Below are 22,668 nucleotides of genomic sequence, written 5' to 3'. Positions count from 1 at the left end.
TATATTTAAAATTTTTAATGGAAGGGAATCCCAATATAAACAAACCCAACAAATTAATCAAAGGGACCAATCCATTTGGGCAATGGCCTTCTTAGGTTTTAAAAATCAGACACACCACCTTAAAATGTGTTCAGGCCTGCATTGGAAGCAGACTGGAGTGCCCCTATCCAGATCACAACCAAATATCATTATGCAGTTGTTTAGTGTGTAAATTTCAGTATTATCTATCTAGGCACCTAACTTTGGCATCCAGTTATGGAATTGGCTCCTAGGGCAATTCTATAACTAGATACCAGATGCATGTGTATGTACGCCATTTTTCTACTGCTTTTTTCCATATTTCAGTAGAAGGCTTTTAAACTACATTTAAAGTTCTTGCACTCCTAACAACTTTCTAACTGTCCCCCATCCCGTAGCTGCACGTCTCCCTGCATTTTGTCTGGACATTTTTCAAAGGGTGCATACATCATTCACCTGTTTCTGAAGCTCTCCCGCTCTCTTTCTTCCCTGTAAGTAGAGTACACCCCAGGTCTTGTTGCAGTCCCCACCACACTAGACCAGTACTGTGCATCACCATCATGGTCCCGCGAGGAAGGGAGCGTCTTCCGATGGACTTGTCTGTAGGACCGTCCAAAATTCTTGTCCTCTTGAAGTGAGCTGAGTTCAGAAATGGTGTTACTATCTGCAGCAAAGCAGAGCAGAGTTGAAGGGTAACTTTATAACAGGGCATCTAGGTTAATAGAGCAGGAGGGTGCCAATTTTTTAAAGATATGTATAGGCACTTTTGGCCATTATTTCAGAAGCCCTATGTACAATTTCAATATGGAAATACTAATACTTACATGTGGAAATGGCATACATATGAAAGTTGTTATTTTAGAACACCTGTGCTCTACACATCTATGCGCTGGCCATGTTGAGATAGCCATGTATAGAAAAGACGCATATTGGAGGCATGGCATAGGCCAGTGGTTCCCAAACCTAGCCCCAGAGGCACCCCAGTCAGTCAGGTTTTCAGGATACCCACAATATTAATGAAATAGATCTGCATGCACTGACTCCAATGCATGCAAATCTATCTCATTAATATTCATTGTGGATATACTGAAAACCTGTCTGTCTGGGTGCCTCCAGGACCAGGTTTGGGTACTACAGGCATAGGCAATGCTGAGGTCTACATATCTTTGACATATTCTGCAAAGGCCGTGCACATCAAGGGCAGAAAATCTAAACATCGGCATCTTCACCTGCTGAAAATCATGCACAAACACCAACCTTACTTGTCTCTTGGACTTTGTGCCTCTGTTGATGGTTGTTGGAGAGGACCTGAGAGCTTTTTGATTGCCTGATTGTTGTTTGTATGTAGGTGTGCCTTCGGCTACCTTTCATTTCCCAGCTCTGTTTCTAGACCTCTCCATCCCCCTTGCAACCTCATCACTGAAACTCCCTGTGCTATTCCGTCCCCTGCCAGTCTCCCCTCAGACTTGTAGTATGTGCCCTCTTGCTATTGGCTCTGCATGTCTGTGGATGTTTCTGGTGAGCAAGTGACTATACCACTTTGTGTTCGTTTGTGTGTGGGGGTTCTTGTGTCTCCGACTACCTGTTTGTCTGACACTGATTGTCTCATGCATCAGTGTGACTGGGCTGCCACTGTGCCAATGGAAGGCCATACAGGGTGCTGGTGGTGGAACAGACTGACCTCAATAGTTGGCTATACTGCAGCAGGCACACATGGTACAGAGAAGGGCCAAGAAGTGGCTATCTTATCAATGGATATATAGACCCATGATCCAGCTCCTGGACCTCGCAGATGAGCAGTGCCTCACAGTAGTTTCCACTTTGATAAAGCTGCCATTTGCTATCTCTGCCAGCAGCTTGCCCCTCTCCTTTGCTCCACCACACAGAGGGGACAGCCCATTCCAGTCCACATAAAGATTACCACAGCCCTTGCCTTTCTTGCGACTGGCTGCTTTTAGTCTGTGTTTGCAGTCCCTATGGGCTTTAGCTGGTCTGCAACTTCACTCTGCATTATAAGGGGGGTGAGATGTGATAGGGAGAGATACTAACCCTTGGTTGGGGGTGCAGGAAGAAGGGAAGGGGGACAAGCTGGACATGAGGAAGAACAGGGACAAAGGGAAGAGATGCTAGGTATGGAGACAGTATAAACACAGGAACACACAGGGCAGCGCTGGACACAGGAGGAGAAAGGGACAGGGATGCAGAGGGGAGTCGCGGGACAGGACGGAAAAGGGATGCAGAGGGAAAATGGATGGTGGACATGGAGAGAGAAGAAATGTCAAAAGGACAGGAGAATCTGGAAAGAGAGGTAAGAAAAAAACAGAGAAAAGTAGAAAAGAGACACTGGGACCAAAGCAATGCTCAGACAACAAAGATAGAAAAGAGCATTTTATTCTGAATTTATTAATCATAATATATCACCTTTGGGAAATGTGCATCTCTGTTTTTATTTCTATTACTATGACAGGTTTTCTAATAGGTCTGAAATCTGTTTGCTTTTTGCAGGGAACTCTGGTGGGGTTTTCTCTTCTCCCCCCCCCCCCCAGTCCCCACTATCTTGCGAGAGATAGTGTAATAGGGGCCCCATCATAATTTTTCCACCCAGAGTCCAATCAGTTCTAGCTAAATCACTGCAAGGAGGATACAGAGCCAGCAGCAGAGGAGGAGCTAGCCCATCTTCACCTGCAAGAAATAACCTTATACACCGACATCTCCAGTGATTCAGTGCACATTTATTAACAGTGAATGTGAAGAAAATTAACACATTTTTCCTCTTCCATAACTACATCTTCTTTACCCTTTCCTGTCCCCTCCTCCCATTTCACCAGCCCAACTGGCACTGCTGAACCACCAGGCAGACAGGAGGAGGATACTGAACTTTTGTTTCGATAATACGGTTGGGGCCGGCCAAATGCCACAGATCACCGGGTTTGAGATGGCCGACTTTGTTTTTCAGCGATAATGGAAACTGGAGCCGGCCATCTCAAACCCGGCCAAATCTAAGGCATTTGGCCGTGGGAGGGGCCAGCATTCGTAGTGCACTGGTACTTCTGGATGTTTAGATCTTGCTGATCAGTTATGTTATGACTTACTTGCTCAGGAGTGCTGTATTTTGTGATACTGTTTTGAGAAATGTTCAAGAAAGACTTCATACAAATGAAAAAAGTCCCTGCCCTGCATTTTTCCTTAATGGCCGTCTTTCTCTCCGAAAGTGCACTTCTCTTAATGGCCCTCTTTCTCCCTGAACAGGGAAATCAAAACAGTTTTTGCTCACAGTTTTTTTGGTAGTAACAGTGGGATTTGAACCAGCCACCTCTGCGTTACAAGACCAGTGATGTAACCACTTGGCCACAGCTCCACTTACTTGGCTGTCCCTCCCTTTTGATTATACCCCTCCAGGTCTCTCTCAGCTACTCACAGACAGCTTAGCGCACTGTGATTGGCTGAGAGAGACCTGAAGGGGTATAATCAAAAGGGAGGGACAGCTCAATAAGTGGAGCTGTGGCCAAGTGGTTAAATCATGGCTCTTGTAATGCAGAGGTGGCTGGTTCAAATCCCACTGTTACTACTAAAAAAAACTGTTTTGATTTCCCTGTTCAGGGAGAAAGACTTTCGGAGAGGAGAGAAAGACGGCTATTAAGGGAAGTGCACGTCAGGGACGGCCATCAAGGGAAAATGCAGGCCATCAAGGGAAAATGCACGGCAGGGACTTTTTTAATTTGTATGAAGTCTTTCTTGAACATTTCTCAAAACAGTATCACAAAATACAGCACTCCAGAACAAGTAAGTCATAACATAACTGATCAGCAAGATCCTTTTTTTTTTTTACGAGCTGGCCGACTGGCTTCCCCTCCTAGGTAGGAAATGTTTTAAAGTTTTTTTTTTTTTGGGTGGGAGGGGGTTGTTGACCACTGCAGGAGTATGGGGAGGTCATCCCCGATTCCTTCTAGTGGTCATCTGGTCAGTTTGGCCATCTTTTTGAGACTTGGTCGTGAAAATAAATAGACCAAGTAAAACCGGCCAAATGCTCATCATCGCCGGTTTTCTTTTTTCCATTATCAGCTGAAGCCGGCCATCTCGTAAGCACGCCCACATCCCGCCTTCACTACCCTGCCGACACACCCCCTTGAAGTTTAGCCGCCTCCGCGACGGAATGCCGGCGAGTGTGTCCAAAAATCGGCTTTCGATTATACCGATTTGGCCGATTTTAGGAGATGGCCGGCCATCTCCCGATTTGTGTCGGAAGATGGCCGGCTATCACTTTCGAAAATAAGCTGGATAATAACATAGTAGATGACGGCAGAAAAAGACCTGCACACATGGGGCATTAAGGAAGGCATGTGCAAGTGGCAGGCACAGTACCACTTCCATTTGTAACCTACACGGAATAAAATGCATGTGAATGTGAACATAGGCACCTCTATTATTTTTCAAGTGCAGGTTACCCACCATGCTGTGATCTACATCTATGCTGCACATGCTACTACCCCATTGAACGCGGGCATTACATTGTCATTTCAAAATATTTACACTCAAAGGGGTTTTTTCCCCCACACCATTATTGGGGGTGGAGATATATTTATTTTAGAGTCTACATTCACTGCTGCTTTTGCAGCCTCCACATGCACATTTAGACATCTCCTTCATATATGTTCTTTCTGAAATGGGCCTTCACGTGTCTTTATAAAATAGTAGCACAAGGGGGGTCATGTGGTACCATGAGAGAGAGCGGTCACTAAAAAGCGGAGCTCCCACACTTCCTCGTTGATTATCGGCAATTTAAGCAAACGACCCAAGCCCCACACCACCAAACTCCTGAAGAAATATCAGAAGGGGGAAAGAACGAGAAAAGAGGCTTAAATTGCGGGTCGGTAACAGCATGGTGTCTAGGATACAGAAGAAAGAGAAAAGCAAGGCCCAGGAGCCCAAAATGGCGGAAAGCCCGACACGGCAGGGCTCCTCAGTGTGCTCCGCGTGGACTGCCGAGATAACAGCTGAGGTGACGGAGGCGGTGGAAGCAGCACTAGATAAAAAATTACAAGCCTTATACGACAGAGCAGAGGCTGCTCACGAAAGACTCGATGGCTTCCATCTAGACCTTGACAACATGCAGCAGCGAATTGGAGACATACAGGATCGTTTACAGGAGACGGAGGAACCACGAGCGACGCTTCAGAAAAAAGTGGAGGTCCTAGAACAAAAACTAGAATATTTGGAAAATAGTAGCACAATCCTGCAGAAATTATGCCTAGACTGAAGGTGCAGACATTACACCAGCTTGAGAGCTGCAGTGGGAATTGAACTCAGTTCCCCCAAGATCAAAGTCTGCTGCTGTAACCACTAGGCCACTCCTCCTGGGTGCAAACTTTCCTTGACAGAATACTAGTGTAGCAGTGCAAATCCATGCATATAATTTGGGTACTACCTCTTACACCAGCCTTAGAGCTGGTGTAAATGCTTGCACCTACACTGCTGAAAACCGCCTGTATATTTTAGTGTGTTATAATTTCCATGTGCAGCTATGCATTCCACCCTTGTGTACACCTCACCTTCACATTATGCGCCATCACATTTAGGCTCCAAGTTATAGAATAGCACATAGCTGGAATAATGGTATATGTTGCTATTCTGGTCATGTTCTTGTAGGTCAAAGAAAGTTTCTATTGACACCTGTTATTAAAATCTAGGGAGTTTACATAGATCAGACATTATCTTTGGATGCTCATATGGAAGCCTTGGTAAAAAGCTCTTTTTTTGATGAGGAATCTTAGACGTATCAGAAAATGTATTGACGTCGATCAATTTAGACTACTTGTTCAATCTTTATTGTTATCTAAATTGGATTATTGTAATCTTTTATATTTGAAGGCATATAAGCAAACATTACAAAAGTTACAGTCAATCCGGAATACGGCAGTGAGATTGATTTTTTCTTTACATAAACATGATTGAATTACTAAATGTTATGAAAAACTTAATTGGTATCCCATTGAGGCCAGGATTATGTATAATTTTTCTTGCATATTTTCAGGGTCTTAAATGATGACTGTCCAGATTATCTATTGTCTCACTAGGAATTCACTACTCCTAACAGGAGTAGAAGATTGTATTGTAACTCACTGTTTTCTTTTCCATCACCTAAGGGTATAAAAAGATTCAGGGCCCTGTTTACTAAGCCGCACTAGAGGCGCACTAGCGTTTATAGTGTGCTGTAAGCATTAGCGTGCACTAACTGTTTAGATGCCCAAAATATTCCTATGGGCATCTAGATGGTTAGCGTGCGCTAATTTTTAGTACTTGCTAAAAACGCTAGTGCACCTTAATAAACAGGGCCCTCAATCAGTTTGAAAAATTGATGGCAATTCAAGCCAGGGGCGTAGCTATGTGGGGCCACGGGGCCTGGGCCCCCGTAGATTTGGCCCTGGACCCCCTGCCAATGACCCTCTCAACCCCCCCCCCCCCCCCCGCCGCCAACCCACCGTTGCCTACCTTTGCTGGCAGGGGACCCCAACCAGAACGAAGGAAGAAGAGGACCTCGGCTGGTGGGGGTTGGGGTCCCCGCCAGCAAAGGTAGGCGATGGCGGGGGAGGGTTGGCAGCGGGAGGGGGATCGAGAGGGTCGGCAGTGGGGGGGGGGGGGGTCAAATTTGTTGTTGTTGGTGGCGGCGGTGGCAGTGGGGTTGGTAATGGGGGGTTGGCAATGGCGGGGGGATCGGCAGCACCGGGGGGGGGGCTAAAATGTGCCCCCTCACCTCAGGCTCTGGACCCCCCTGCCGCCGAAGTCTGGCTATGCCCCTGATTCAACCACCAAATATTTGGAAAACTTTACCCCCTTGTTTACTAAGCCGCGCTACCAGCTGCTGCGTGGCAATTCCGACACAGCCCATTCAAAGTGAATGGGCTGTGTCGGCAGTAGCACACAGCAGCCGGTAGAGTGGCTTAGTAAACAGGGGGGTTAATGTCATGTTTTGACAATATGAATAACTATCCTTTATTTAGAAAATATCTTAAAACACTTCTTTTTAAACGATCTATTTAACTGTAATTGTTCTATGAAATTAGCTGATAAATTTGTCTTTCTAATTCTTGAGGTTGTAAACCACTTAGAACTGTAAGGTACTAACAGTCTATAAGTGTGATATAATGTAATGTAATGTTATTTTTGCCTTAATGTAGGTGCCCTTTTTATAGTATTACCTCCAGTGTTGACAACTTACATAATCTCAGTGTGCACAGCTCTAGTGCACACAGAAAACAGAAATGTGTCTGGACCAGTCCCACAGTCCAGATCTCCTGAAAACAGGATCTAAAAGAGCACATAGACACTCACATTTCTCCCTCATGCGTCGAGCAGGGTCGAACTGGGCTAGTTCCGTCTCCACGTAGTACAACACCTTCATGGAATCTCTCTCCTTATCAGCCTGGATCCTGTAACCCTTTCGCACTGCTGGGAGTCAAAAGAAATTAAAAGACAGTTTTCAGAATGGCATTTTTCTCCTTAATTGCTAGGCAACAGATTTGGAAGATGTGATGTTGCTGGGAACTCCTCCCTTTCATATTCTTGCTAGAAGGCACATGCTGTATTACATTTTACATAAACAATATTGGTTCTACGAGAAATTCATCCATCAAAAGAGGATAAGACATTTTCAGTGCAATCAAAGCTGCAAGGATGATCAGAGCTTTAACTTCAGGAAGCGCTTCCATTATCCTTTAGCTCTGTGTGTTTTAATTTCTGCAACTAAGACTTGGAACAGAAAATGGACAAACACCCTTATTTTCCTAAAACAGCGTTTCTCAACCATGTCCAGGAGGCACATGTAGTCCATCGGGTTTTCAGAGCTGGCACAGTAAATATGCATATGATAGATCTGGATGTTCATTTTATTTTCTTGAGTTACCCTAGCGCAGCAATTCACTGTTCTGTATTTCTTTCTTACTTCCTCCCATCCTTATGTGCCTTTAGAGTAATTGGACCTCAGCTATTCTTTCTCCTCCTACGTTCTAAAGTTATGATTTGTATTTTAGGCCTTTTACTGTGGTTTGACCTTTTCTTAACCCCAATTTTTATTATTTTTATTGTAAACCACTCACACATTTTTATTATTTGTGGTATATTAAATTTGATTGAAATGTAAAATGTATCTCTCGCCTACGCACTCTGGCAATCCTGAAAACTCAACCGGCTAAATGTGCCTGCAGGACACAGTAGGAAATATGTCCTGAAATAAACCATAATGCTCCTCCTGTTTGTAAGGAGCTCTGATTAGTTAAGTGGATGCCATCCCATGATTCAGAAGGTGACAATCCAGTAATGGACAGCTGGTTTATTGTCATGAAAAGACTCAATAATTGCCAACTGAACCTGAAAATAGGGCTACATTAAAAATGATACAATGAACATTGCAATATTTATGCAATGCTAAAAAGGAGCACTGCTCTGTCCATTTTCCTGTCACGGATCACAACTCAAGTCTGCACGTACCAGCTGGGAAATAAAACAAGGCATCAAGAAGAAAAATAATCATGCCTGAATGAGAAACCTTGCAGTCCTTGAAAGCTCACCTATCACACACATTTTGGGATAATCCTTAGAGGGGCATAATCGAAAGGGACATCCTCGTTTCGATTTGGACGTCCTTGCAAAACGTCCCCATCCAGGGGCATGGAAACCCGTATTTTCGAAACAAGATGGACGTCCATCTTTTGTTTCGATAATACGGTCAAGGACGCCCAAATCCTGAAATTTGGTCGTCCTTAGAGATGGTCGTCCCTAGACTTGATCATTTCTGATTTTCGGCGATAATGGAAACCAAGGACGTCCATCTCAGAAACGACCAAATGCAAGCCATTTGATCGTGGGGGAAGCCAGCATTTCTAGTGCACTGGTCCCCCTGACATGCCAGGACACCAACCGGGCACCTTAGGGGGCACTGCAGTGGACTTCATAAATTGCTCCCAGGTACATAGCTCCCTTACCTTGTGTGCTGAGCCCTCCAAAACCCACTACCCCCAACTGTACACCACTACCACAGCCCTTACGGGTGAAGGGGGGGCACCTAGATGTGGGTACAGCGGGTTTCTGGTGGGTTTTGGAGGGCTCGCTGTTTCCTCCACAAATGTAACAGGTGGGGGGGGGGATGGGCCTGGGTCCGCCTGCCTGAAGTGCACTGCACCCACTAAAACTGCTCCAGGTACCTGCATACTGCTGTGATGAACCTGAGTATGACATCTGAGACTGGCATAGAGGCTGGCACAAATATTTTTAAAGATGTTTTTTGAGGTTGGGAGAGGGTTAGTGACCCCTGAGGGAGTAAGGGGAGGTCATCCCCGATTCTCTCTGGTGGTCATCTGGTCATTTCGGGCACCTTTTTGAGCCTTGGTCGTAAGAAAAACACGACCAGGTAAAGTCGTCCAAGTGTTCGTCAGGGACGTCCTTGTTTCTTTTGATTATGGGCCGAGGACGTCCAAGTGTTAGGCATGTCCAAGTCCCGCCTTTGCTACGCCTCCGATACGTCCCCTTGAACTTTGGCCGTCCCCGCGACGGAAAGCAGTTGGGGATGTCCAAAATCGGCTTTCAATTATACCGATTTGGATGACCCTAGGAGAAGGGCGTCCATCTTCCGATTTGTGTCGAAAGATGAGTGTCCTTCTCTTTCGAAAATGAGCCCATTAGTCTGCTCCAATAAACACTGTAGCACAATAAAAACAAAATCCACCAAATTCAAAGAACAAAAATTGCACAAATATTAAAGCAATAATGTTCCAAATACATACCTGTGCCAGTGTGAAAATCTGTGTAAAAGGAGGTGCCTCAGATATCTATCATGCTCAGCTGTATAATTTCACTAGCCTATGGCAACCTAAGTGGTATGTTATTGCCATTCATAATCATGGACTACCTCTTCAAACCACACCAACGTGCTGTTTAATGAAAGGCCTTAAAACAAACTTTAATCCTTATTCAATCAACACAGTAAGAATAATACTGCTTCATTTCTTTGAAGGCAAGAATAAACATGTTGATAATGATGAGCCGGTTGATGTAGTGTATATTGATTTTCTGAAAGCTTTTGACAAAATACTTCATGAGAAACTCCTGCTAAATTTGAGAGTCATGGGATGGGAGGCAATGTTCTGTTGTAGATTAGAAATTGGTTATTGGACAGATAACAAAGGGTAGGGTTAAATGGCCATTTTTCTCAATGGAGGAGGGAGAATAGTGGAGTGCCACAGGGATCTTTACTAGGACTGGTGCTATTTAACATATTTCTAAATGATCTGGAAATCAGAACACGTGAAGTGACCAAATTTGCAAATGACACGAAACTATTCAAAGTTGTTAAAGCACATGCGGACTGTGAAAAATTGCAGGAAGGCCTTAGGACAGTTCCCAAACCTGGTCCTAGAGGCACCCCAGCCAGTCAGGTTTTCAGGATATCTACAATGAATATTCATAGTATAAATCTCTCTGCCAGTTAATTCATTTTTAGAAAGTACCTTTATTATTTATTTGCTTACAAAACCTAATACCTTAACATATCATTCCTTCATACACACTCATGCACACTCACTTACAAATGTACTCTCATACACATTTCACAATAAAACCTTAATGGAGCAAACCCACTAATACATGTTATATCCTAACTGTTCAAAATGCCCAGTAACCTCAGCAGAATATTTGTTCAAAAAGTTCCTCTGATGCTAGTGCTGCACTACCCCCACTGGGTGTGCCTGTTGCTTTAATCTTCCATACTGGTCACAGCACTGCACTGCAAGTTCAAAATGTTCATCTAATTTTAGTGCAGCACTACCCCCTAGGGTGTGCTTGTTGCTTTAAACTCCCATCATAGCCACAGCACCACACAAAATCCAATCCTTTTCATATGTGCTGGGTCCCAGGAATTCCAAACGAAAATGCAAACATTTGCTTAGAGTTCTCCACTCCTGTGGTCAATCCATTTCATGAGAGATATTTGCATGCATTGCCTCCACTTCATGCAAATATCTCTCATGAATATTCATTGTGGATATCCTGAAAACTTGACTGCCTGGGGTGCCTCCAGGACCTGGGAACCACTGCCTTTGGAAATTGGAAGCCTGGACATCCAAATAGCAGATGAAATTTAATGTGGACAAATACAAAGTGATGCACATTGGGAAGAATAAACTGAATCATAGTTGCCTGATGCTAGGGTCCATCTTGGGAGGCAGCACCTAAGAAAAAGATCTAGGTGTCATTGTAGGCAATACGCTGAAATCTTCTGCCCAGTGTGCGGCGGTGGCCAAAAAACCAAACAGAATGCTAGGAATCATTAGGAAAGAGATGGCAAATAAGACCAAGAGTACTATAATGTCTCTGTATCACTTCATGGTATAATCTAACCTTGAGTATTGCATTCAATTCTGGTTGCCATATCTAAAAAAAGAAATAGAAGAATTAGAAAAGGTTCAAAGAAGAGCAACCAAAATGATAGAGGGAATAGAACTCCTCTCATATGAGGAAAATCTAAAGAGGTTAGGGATATTCAGCTTGGATAAAGAATGGCTGTAGGGGAATATGATTGAGGTCTACAAAATCCTGAGTGGTGTAGAATGAGTAGAAGTGAATCAATTTTTCACTCTTTCAAAAAGTACAAAGACTAGGGGACACTCAATGAAGTTACATGGAAATACTTGTAAAAGAAATAGGAGGAAATATTTTTTCACTCAACGAATAAATAAGCTCTGGAACTTGTTGCCAGAGGATGTGGTAATAGCGGTTAGCATATCTGGGGTTAAAACAGGGCTGGACAAGTTCTTGAAGGAAAAGTCTGTAGTCTGCCATTGAAATAGACCAGAGGAAGCGACTGTTTACCCTGGGATTGGTTGCATGGAATGTTACTACTATTTAGGTTTCTGACAGATACATGTTATCAATAGAAATCAAACAAAATAAAACATGGAAAAGAAAATAAGATGATACCTTTTTTATTGGACATAACTTAATACATTTCTTGATTAGCTTTCGAAGGTTGCCCTTCTTCGTCAGATCGGAAATAAGCAAATGTGCTAGCTGACAGCGTATATAAGTGAAAACATTCAAGCATTACTATGACAGTCTGACAGGGTGGGAGGATGGGGGTGGGTTAGGGTTAGGATCAGACTGTCATAGTAATGCTTGAATGTTTTCACTTATATACACTGTCAGCTAGCACATTTGCTTATTTCCGATCTGACGAAGAAGGGCAACCTTCGAAAGCTAATCAAGAAATGTATTAAGTTATGTCCAATAAAAAAGGTATCATCTTATTTTCTTTTCCATGTTTTATTTTGTTTGATTTCTATTGATAACCTTAAGAGTGGACTAACACGGCTACCACACTCCTCTACTGACAGATACATGTAACCTGGATTGGCTACTGTTGGAAACAGGATATTGGGCTAGATGGACTATTGGTCTGACCCAGTATGACTATTCTTATGTTCTTATGAATCTCCTACTCTTGATACATTCCTAGAGACCAAAACTTAGCACAAGGTTGAGCACCGTGGAACATGTAAGCCGCATTGAGCCTGCCATGAGTGGGAAAGCGCGGGGTACAAATGTAACAAACAAAAAAAACTTTGGGAGCCAACGTCATTATCTTTAAGCTAAGTACTTTGCTTAGTACTGTGACCTTATAAGCAAAATACTTAGCTTAAAGGTAATGATGTTGGCTCCCAAAGTTCCACGATGCTCAACCTTGTGCCAAGTTTTGTCTCTAGGAATGTATCAAGAGTAGAAGAAGAAACAACAAGACCACCGGAGTGGACAAAGAACAATGGTGTCCCATGAATAATCTCAGGAGCAAAAGGGCATCTATTTCTATACTCCTCACGGCTAATACAAAGGTCTTTTTCAAGATCAGAGCATCTACTTCTAGTGACTTGATCCGGTATGCTTTGTCAGACATCTTTTAAGACAATGTGATCAGACTCCTGAAGAAGGCACCTAGTGCTGAAACAGGGTACCTTGTAGAGTCTTCAATTAATAAATTATATTTTGAACTTTGACCGTCTCCAGTCTGTTTTTTGAAGAGCCTGGTTCTGTTCCCACTCCCCTTTTGCTCAAGAGTAGGAGACTCATATTCATCGCCACACATTTTTCTTCAGCAGAATGCCACAATTTGCTGTGTTGGTGCTAGGTCAAGCACCGTGGCACCTTGGGAGCCAACATCATTATTTTCAAGTTAAGTACTTTGTTTAGTGCTGTGACCTTATGAACATATACAGTATTTTTCTTACTGTGTTGCAGTGGCATACCCTTGGGGGGGGGAGGGGGCTTGAGGGCCTGCCCCCCCCCCATTTGGGTTCAGGACTCCCCAAAATTGATGCACTGTCAACTGGTTTGGCTGGTGGGGGGGGGGGGGGGGCCCAAGCCCCACCAGCAGAAGCCCTCTTCCAACCAATGCTTGTTTTCCTGAGCCTCCGTGCTGCCTGCCCTTCCCCCCTCCACATGCTTGGTTTTAGTGAAATTGTGCCTGCATGAGGGAAGCTCACTCTCCCCACGCATACGTGAAAACAGCATGCACGATGCATGGCCCCCCCTCCCCCCCACATGCTCAATTTAACTAAACCCAAGCATGCGCGTAAGGTAGGGGGGAAGCAGGGCAGGTAGCGTGGAGGCTCAGGTAAAAAACCATCAGCTGGAGGAGGGCGTCTGCTGGCGGGGCTTGGGGACCCCTACCAGCCCAGGTATATGGGGTTGCATTGAGGGCATACAGCGGCAGGAAGGCAGGGAAACATTTTGTGCCCCCCCCCCACACACACACTTTGAGCTCAGGCCCCCCAAAAGCTTAGGACTTGCTAAGCGCCTGCTGTGTTGATTGAGTAGTGATTAAAGTTTGTTTTAAGATATTCACTAAACATAGTACTACTACTACTACTACTATTTAGCATTTTTATAGCGCTACAAGGCGTACGCAGCGCTGCACAAACATAGAAGAAAGACAGTCCCTGCTCAAAGAGCTTACAATCTAATAGACAAAAAAATAAAGTAAGCAAATCAAATCAATTAATGTGTACAGGAAGGAGGAGAGGAGGGTAGGTGGAGGCGAGTGGTTACAAGTCAAAAATAGTAACATAGTAGATGACGGCAGAAAAAGACCTGCACGGTCCATCTAGTCTGCCCAACAAGATAAACTCATATGTGCTACTTCTTGTGTATACCTTACCTTGATTTGTATCTGCCATTTTCAGGACACAGACCGTAGAAGTCTTGCCCAGATCTAGCCCCACCATCCAAACACCAGCCCCGCCTCCCAATCTCGGCATGGTTTAAGGAGGAAGTCCATGATTATGACTGACCATAACACATCACTTAGGTTGCCATAGGTTAGTGAAGTTATATAGCAGAGCAATCGGTGTGCTGTTATTTTAGGCATGATAGACATTTGAGACTCCTCCTTTACACAAATGTTTTCACTGGCACCAATAAACGCTGTGGCAACCTGTAAAGAATCCACGTTTCTCCAGGACTAATTTAGCAATGCCAGCTAATCCACTCCATCAGGCATCATAAGGCCCTTACATGCCACTCACCCTGCTGAGCATCTCATAGCAATTTTCTCACAAAGCAGCATTTTAAGATTTGTAATTCTTTAATCAATCAAAGCTGTGTCCTTCCTGGATACGTATGTGATGACATAAAACAATAACAGCCAATGGGAGTTGAGTTCAGGGCCCTTAAAGAAATAGTTGATGAAATGAAAGGAGAACCAACCACTGAGGTGACCAGTGATGAGAGAATGGAAAGAAGCTTTGGGTGACTGACTGGTCAATAGCAAGGTATCACCTTATATTATTTCTGCCCAATATTTAACTGCAGCAGTCAGCATTTAGGCAAAATGCCACCTGTCGTGGTTAAAATGAACAGAATATTCAGTACTGTGGGTACCAGCTGCACCTGGAAGTGCTATCCAGGAGACCACTAACTGGATATGGTTAGGACCAAGGAGGTTTGATTAACAGGAGATGGCAGGAGTGTGCTTGGCCCATTATCTGTCCAGAAGCCAGTAGGGAGAGCACGTTGCCCTATCAATTACATTGTTTTGGGTGTACCAAGACGGCAGCGACTGCATTGAGGAGAATGAAAACCTCCTTGGGTGGAGTGGCTTCATCCTTGTGACATCACGCCGTCCCCTCTTAATCAAACCTCCTTGGTTGGGACACACTTTTTTCTGTCTTAAATCTAACTGGCTAGCAGTCTGAAGATCACTGCTAACCGAATAGCTTCCAGTTCTGCCCAAGGACTGCCCCAGCACTCTCCGGATAGTGCCAAAGTGGAAAATCTCTCTCACCAGCACTTTTCCAGTTAGCAGGATCTGCTCACTGGATAAGTGCCTTTGAAAATCTACCCCTTTGTTTTTATGTATTAACTTTTATTTCTGTGCATTCAAGTAGACTAGCACAGCCAACAAACTGCTTTCTGCCTACATGCTCAGGAACATGCTATTGCTATGAAAAGAGTATTTGAAAGTATAACATAAGATATTTTATTTTTGTTTTTAAATGTTTTTAATAGGAAGAACAACATCATATGCAAACACAACTGATATAGTACAGCAATACAAAATATCCATTACATGCTAAAGAATTTGTATTTTTCTTTGATTTACAATTCACAACTTTTGAATCCCCATCCCCCCACCTCCACTTAATTCCAGTAATGAGTTGAGAAACAATAGACAAATTAAACCTACAATTCAACTCCATTTTACACTACAACTTATACAAATTTTAACCTCCCCCCCCCCCCCAATCAATTCCTCTTAATTGCCACCCCAAAAGTGCCCTCCATCCCACCAGTCTTCTCCTAAGATGCGTCAGGGAGGGTTGTACGACTTGGACCTTTATAGCCCCCCCCCCTCCTGATACCACAAAAAAGTATATTTATGAAGCCTACGTCCAAACATATACCCTAAGCCCCACTTTCCTAACCCCCCCCCCCCCAATATCTTACAGAAATCTCCTACTTCCACCAGGAACCCATAGCCACCCCCCTATAATAACACAAGATAGAAACATAGAAAAATGAAGGCAGATAAAGACCATATGGACTATCAATCTGCCCATCCATACCATCTACTATCCCTCCTCTCCATTTGAGATTCTATATACTTGTCCAAAGCTTTCTTGAATTCAGATACAGTTTTAATCTCTACCACCTTCATAGGGAGGCCGTTCCACGAATTCACCACCTTTTCCATGGAGAAGTATTTCCTCAGATTATTCCTAGTCTGTACCCTTTCACCTTCATCCTATGCCCCCTCATTCTAGAGTTTCCTTTCAATTGAAAGAGACTCGCCACCTGTGCATTTATCATCCATGTAGGTATTTAAACATGTCTATCATATGTCCCCTTCTCCTGCCTTCCTTCCAGACTATTTTATTAACCATGCCTATTTTACTGTTGGATAAAGTAGTATGGATGCTGTGTTAGTCCATTTTAAAGATAATAAATAGAAATAAAGCAAGAGAAAGGAAAACAAGGTGATACTATTTTTATTGAACTAACAATATATTTTTGACACCTACATGACAGAACTGAACAAGGATCTGGGTTTCCTACCACATTATACAACTATAAAATTCTGCTGATTTGTCACCTTCTGATTACCCATCCATCTCTCACTGTTTCTCACTCCTTCCCCCACACCTACCTTTCCCTCAAGACTGTCACTGGAATGCTTTTCATGTTTCACTTATATATATTTTGATGTTCTCAACTTTGGCTCATATCCAACCTGAAGAAGTTAAGTCCTGCCTTCAAAAGCTTGTTAAAAAATGTATTGAGTCCAACAACAACAAAAAAAAGTATCACCTTTTGCTTTCTTTTGTTTTATTTCTGTTTAATTTCTATTTGTTAAGTTTTTATTATTATTAGACCACTCCATGTACAGGAGTATTCTCTAGTGTGAACCTCTTGAAGAAAATCACAGAAAGACAGGCAACAACTTACTGTTTTGTCCTCCAATGGAGTCACTTGGAAGCAGAGGAGGCGGGTGCTGTTTCTCCATCAGCACAGGAGGGGGGACCGGGGCCACGGGAACAGTGGAGATGTAGTAAGAAGGACAGGCTGTGGGAACATTAGGAGGGTATCCTGCCTTTGCAGCCTTCCCTGCTTCGTACACTTCAAAGGAAAAAGAGAACAATGTTTTTTTTTCTTTTCAGACATGGAGCTTTGGAAAATACTTTAACTGGTCCTCTCTGAGCTTTAGCACAGTGGAGAGGCACCTGCAGTTGTCAAGTCAAGTTTGAAAAGAAAGGACATGCTGGGTGCACGTTTTAGAATGGGTACAGGGCTCACAGGCCCACATGCACAAAAGCAAGTTTTCAGACTTGGGCCTGGTAGCACCATATATATTTATGTGCTTCTAAAGCAGGTGCAAAGATTGCACTGTAAGCTATGTGCGGAAAATCCCCGTGCATTGTCTGTTGGCTTTGCCCTCCCCTCTCCTGCTCCTTCATAGCACAGGTACAAGTACCCCTCTTTTCCCCAAAATGAGCCCTCTTTTTCCATTTGGGGGGAGAGCAATTTTCAACCCCCGATTTTACCCAGGTAAATTCTATAACTTGGTGTCTACACTTAAGGGCCACTTACATGCGTAAGCGAGCTAGTATTCTCTAATGGCATCTTGGAACACAGATGCCATTATTGAACTGGCGCTCAGTGTGCCTAAATGGAGGTGCCAGGTTTGAATTGCCCCTTTAGTTTGAAAATTTCCCTATGTTTATGAGTGGTGCATACCGGATGATATTTGGCCTGAAGTGGTCAGCGTTTTTATGTTCACCTCCAGCCACGGCTGGGGCTCTTCAGCTTGGAGAAAAGGCGGCTGAGAAGAGATATGATAGAGGTCTATAAAATAATGAGTGGAGTGGAACGGGTAGATGTGAAGTGTTTGTTTACGCTTTCCAAAAATACTAGGACTAGGGGGCATGCGATGAAGTAGTAAATTTAAAACGATTCTGAGAAAATTTTTCTTCACTCAATGTGTAATTCAACTCTGGAATTCGTTGCCAGAAATTGTGGTAAGTGTGGTTAGCTTAGCAGAATTTTTAAAAGGTTTGGATGGCTTCCTAAAGGAAAAGTCCATAGACCATTATTAAATTGGACTTGGGGGGAAATCCACTATTTCTGGGATAAGCAGCATAAAATGTTTTGTACTTTTTTTGCCAGGTATTTGTGACCTGGATTGGCAGGATGCTGGGCTTGATGGACCTTTGGTCTGTCCCAGTATGGCAATACTTATGTACTTATGTATTCCAGATATTCAATGCCAGACCATGTCCGGTCACCAGCACTGAATATCCAGTTATACGTTGGCCGCTAAAACTTATGTGTTTAAGTGCAATATTGAGCCCATAACTGCATAAGATGACCGCAAAAAACAGAACTGCTTTTTATGTGGCTCAATTTATGCAGATAGAACTAGATTCTATATATATCACGCCTAAAAAATTGGCACCAAAATGAAATATGCCTAAGCGTATTCTATAAAGTACGCCTTAATTTAGATGTACTTTATAGAATAAGCCAAGTGCCCTTCATGCAACTAAATTTAGTTGCGGGCAGTTATGCCAAGTGAAACTTGGTGTAAATCTTGACGCCTGATTTGGCGTGGACTGGATGTATTCTATAACAACGTGCATAGATTTTAGAAATGCCCACGACCCGCCCGTTCCACACCCATGGCCATGCCCCCTTTTCAACTATGTGACTTAGAATTTACGTGCATCACGTTATAAAATATGCTTTGCAGTTGTGCACATAAATTCTAATTGATGCCAATTAGTGCCAATATTTGCTTGTTAATTGGCAATTATCAGCACTGATTGACTTGTTAACTAATTACGTTGTGTGTGGAAATACAGAATATGACTGTATTTGCGCACATTATATAGAATCTGGGGGTTAAGGGCTGAATATCGGCACTTAACCACATAAGTGTCAACTCCACCCAGGACAAGTTAGCTGCTGGAACGCCCACCAGTTAAGTGCCGCTGAATATTCACAGTTAGCCATGGACAAGCAATTTAAATGGCCAGGAGTCTCTCTGGGCATTTAAATCACTTCGAATACCGGGCAGTTTGCTTACTGGTAGAGATGGGCAACTGGGAAGAAGCAGGCAAGAAGCTGCAAAATTCTAGTCACTGGAGGCACTAGGTTCGCCAGAGTCGCTATACTCACGTTAGCCCTCTCCTCAAGTCGCTTCACTGGCTCCCTATCCGCTTCCGCATACGGTTCAAACTTCTCCTTTTGACCTACAAGTGCATCCACTCCGCAGCTCCTCAGTACCTTTCCGCTCTCATCTCTCCCTACACTCCTCCCCGTGAACTCCGTTCGCTGGGTAAATGTCTCCTGTCGTCCCCCTTCTCCCCCACTGCTAACTCCCAGCTCCGTTCCTTCTATCTCGCTGCTCCCTATGCCTGGAATAGACTCCCTGAGCCAGTACGTCAGGCTCAGTCTCTGGCTGTCTTCAAGTCTAGGCTTAAAGCCCACCTCTTTGCTACTGCTTTCGACTCCTAACCATGACTCTCTTACTCAACACCCTCACTTATCACCCCTACCACTGCAATTTCCCCACCCCTAGCTGTCTGTTTGTCTGTCCAATTTAGATTGTAAGCTCTGTTGAGCAGGGACTGTCTTTTCATGTTAATTTGTACAGCGCTGCATAAGTCTAGTAGCGCTATAGAAATGTTTAATAGTAGTAGTAGTAGTAGTAGTAGGTGAGGAGGGGTAGAGCAGAAAATGAGCTTTTTGTTAGTGGTGAATTCTTACATTAAGCAAATTTAATCCATAGATTAATTGAATTCTAGATAGTAGCTATGAAAATGTAAAAATTTCCTTATGTTATGTTAAAACTCAGGGATGGGATTTTAAGTGTGTGCTATTTCTGGGATGTGCATGTCTGTGGAATCTTTCTAATGAGCCAGCCAAAGACTGTGCTGTCTACTTAAAGTTTGGTTGCAACACCTGGTTGACCCTGAACAGCAATGAGATAGGGAGCAGGGTCAATTGTTCGGAATGGATGTCCTATTGCTGTCAGGTGACTGGAACGTTGGTGAAGGCGAACACTGGCTGATATGGTGGCTTTAAAGAGTGAACACTTACAGGCTCTGGGACAGCAGCATGTCTCGGGACAGCAGGGGCAGCGGACGTAGCAGCAGCAGCTGTGTGGACAGCATTGGCACCAGCAGATTCCCACCATCAAGAAGAACAGAAATGTGCCAATAATCACCAAGCAGACAAACACCCACTCTGAAAAATAAAAATAAACACACAAAGAGAAGAAAGGTAGTCTATAGTGTGTGGGAACATGTCACAAGGTAATGAAAAGAGTGGCAGATGAACAGGGGAGAAGGCAGGGATACTTCTGATAATTAAGGGACATTTCAGAGAAGAGCCAGTGACTCCTGTATTGATAAAAACAACAACACCCCCCCCCCCCCCCACACACACACAATATCACTTGCTATTGTTAACTCTCTTATGTTTATGGTTATGTTTACTTGTAATTTGCTATACCACCATAACTAACAGATCTAGGTGGTTTACAATCTAAAATCATAACAATTGAAAGGAAGAAAAGAACTACAATATAAACAGGAAAGGGTAAACCATTTGTCCAGATACATTCAAACCCAATACAACAGAGAGAGGTGAGGGGCCTGTGAGAATATGGAGGAAAATAGGGGAGGTATGGTATTTGCATTAAAAGACGTACGAGGAGAGACTTACTGACCTGAACATGTATACCCTGGAGGAAAGGAGAAACAGGGGGGCGATATGATACAGACTTTCAAATAGTTGAAAGGTATTAATCCGCAAACAAATCTTTTCCAGAGATGGGAAGGTGGTATAACTAGAGGACATGAATCAAGGTTGAAGGGGGGCAGACTCAGGAAAAATGTCAGGAAGTATTTTTTCAAGGAGAGGGTGATGGAATGCCCTCCCGCGGGAGGTGGCGGAGATGAAAACGGTAACGGAGATGAAAATGCGTGGGATATACACAAAGGAATCCTGTTCAGAAGAAATGGATCCACAGAAGCTTAGTGGAGATTGAGTGGCAACACTGGTAATTTGGAAGCAAAGGTAATGCTGGGCAGACTTCTACGGTCTGTGCCCTGAAAATGGTAAGGACAAATCAAGGTCAGATATACATATAAAGTAGCAGTACAAAGAGTATCTTGTAGGGCTGACTGGATGGACGGTACAGGTCTTTATCTGCTGTCATCTACTATGTTACTATGCACCTTCTGCAGTCATTTAAGGGTTTTTTTTAAATTTACTTTTGTTTTCTACCATCTGTTTCCTAAATAGGGTTCCTCCGTATTCATCCCATTTCTTTTTGAATTGCATCACTGTTTTTATCTCTACCACCTCCCTCGGGAGGGCATTCCAGGTTTCAACCACCCTTTCCATGAAAATGAATTTCCTGATATTACTCCTAAGTCTACTACCCCTTGCCAGGTGCCCTTGGCCTGGATTGGCCGCTGTCGTGGACAGGATGCTGGGCTCGATGGACCCTTGGTCTTTTCCCAGTATCGCATTACTTATGTACTTATGTACCCCACAACCTCAGCTCATGTCCTCTAGTTTTACCATTTCCACTTCTATCACACATCCACTTGCTCTTCTTCCCATCCTCTTTGCCATCCCTATACAAGTCTTGAGATTGTAGGGATAGCAATCTCCCTCGATGTGAAATGTCAAAAACTTCTGTCCTTGCCAGGGTCTGGTTACTTTGCTCATCTATGATACACATACATCTTTACTGCCTTTTCTGGTTGCTCTTTTCAATATACTTTAGCTACACATATCTTGGTGCATGACCTTTTACTGCAGCCTCTTCTGCACACTTGTGTAGAGTTTGGAGTAACGTTTAGTAGTGACACTTGCTCTGCCTCCTTCTCCCCACCATGACTTGACTCTAAGGCTGGAGTTCCTGGAGAAATAAGCTTACTCTTGTCAGGCGCTGACATGCTGGTGACTATTGCACTCCATACACTTAATGGCTGCTTTACAGTCTTTAGCCATATGCTTGGATGAAGAGCAACATTTGTAATATATTCTGTACTTTTTCAATAGTTCTTTACATTCTCTCAAGGATTTCTCCCATAAACCTCAACACTTGTTGAGAGGTTGAGGTTTCTTATATATAGAAAACTATCAGTAGGGATCATCTAGTTTCTCTGTAGTAGGAGGACAATCAGGCGGTGGGGTTGCTTTGGGTGACACATCTGTCATGTGTACAGCTGTAGGCTTCCTGGTGTTGCTGTACTTCTTGACAGGCTTTTTATTCAGAAAGTACCCTGTCTTGCCTGCTTCAGGTACATTAAACATGAAACTGGGATTGTTTTTCCTCATTGCCAAATATCGGAGGAACTTCAAAAAAGATTGTAATGGGAGGAAACGTCTCTTGGTTGTCCTCTTTATACTTTGTGCTTAATCAGGGCCAGTCCTAGCAAGTGCAGGGGCCTGTGCAGACCAATTTGATGGGGCCCCATACTAGCTCTGCCCCCACCCTAGCTCCACCCCCACCTAGCCCCACCCCTAACCTAGCTCCAGGGCCAACCACCCCTCCCTCCGAGCTCCCAGGCCATCCCCTCTGAGCTCCCGGACCAT

General features: G+C 43.7%; 1 protein-coding gene across 4 annotated transcripts in view; it reads right to left on the bottom strand.

Moving 5' to 3' along the window:
• The window catches only part of ILDR2 (immunoglobulin like domain containing receptor 2), a 243,216-nt gene that overhangs the window by 24,757 nt on the left and 195,791 nt on the right, over positions 1 to 22,668 (bottom strand). For all 4 annotated transcript variants that reach the window (XM_030203965.1, XM_030203964.1, XM_030203963.1 and 1 more), the window contains exons 4-7: positions 20,155 to 20,301; positions 17,002 to 17,172; positions 7,348 to 7,464; positions 475 to 682 (exon numbers count right to left, since the gene is read on the bottom strand). In XM_030203965.1, the coding sequence (XP_030059825.1) occupies positions 475 to 682; positions 7,348 to 7,464; positions 17,002 to 17,172; positions 20,155 to 20,301 (643 nt within the window). The remainder of the gene's footprint in view (positions 1 to 474; positions 683 to 7,347; positions 7,465 to 17,001; positions 17,173 to 20,154; positions 20,302 to 22,668) is intronic.

Source organism: Microcaecilia unicolor, chromosome 5 (genome assembly GCF_901765095.1).
Source record: "Microcaecilia unicolor chromosome 5, aMicUni1.1, whole genome shotgun sequence".
NCBI lineage: Eukaryota > Metazoa > Chordata > Amphibia > Gymnophiona > Siphonopidae > Microcaecilia > Microcaecilia unicolor.
The sequence above is the reverse complement of the archived record's forward strand: the minus strand, read 5'-3'. Positions and strand labels throughout refer to the sequence as shown.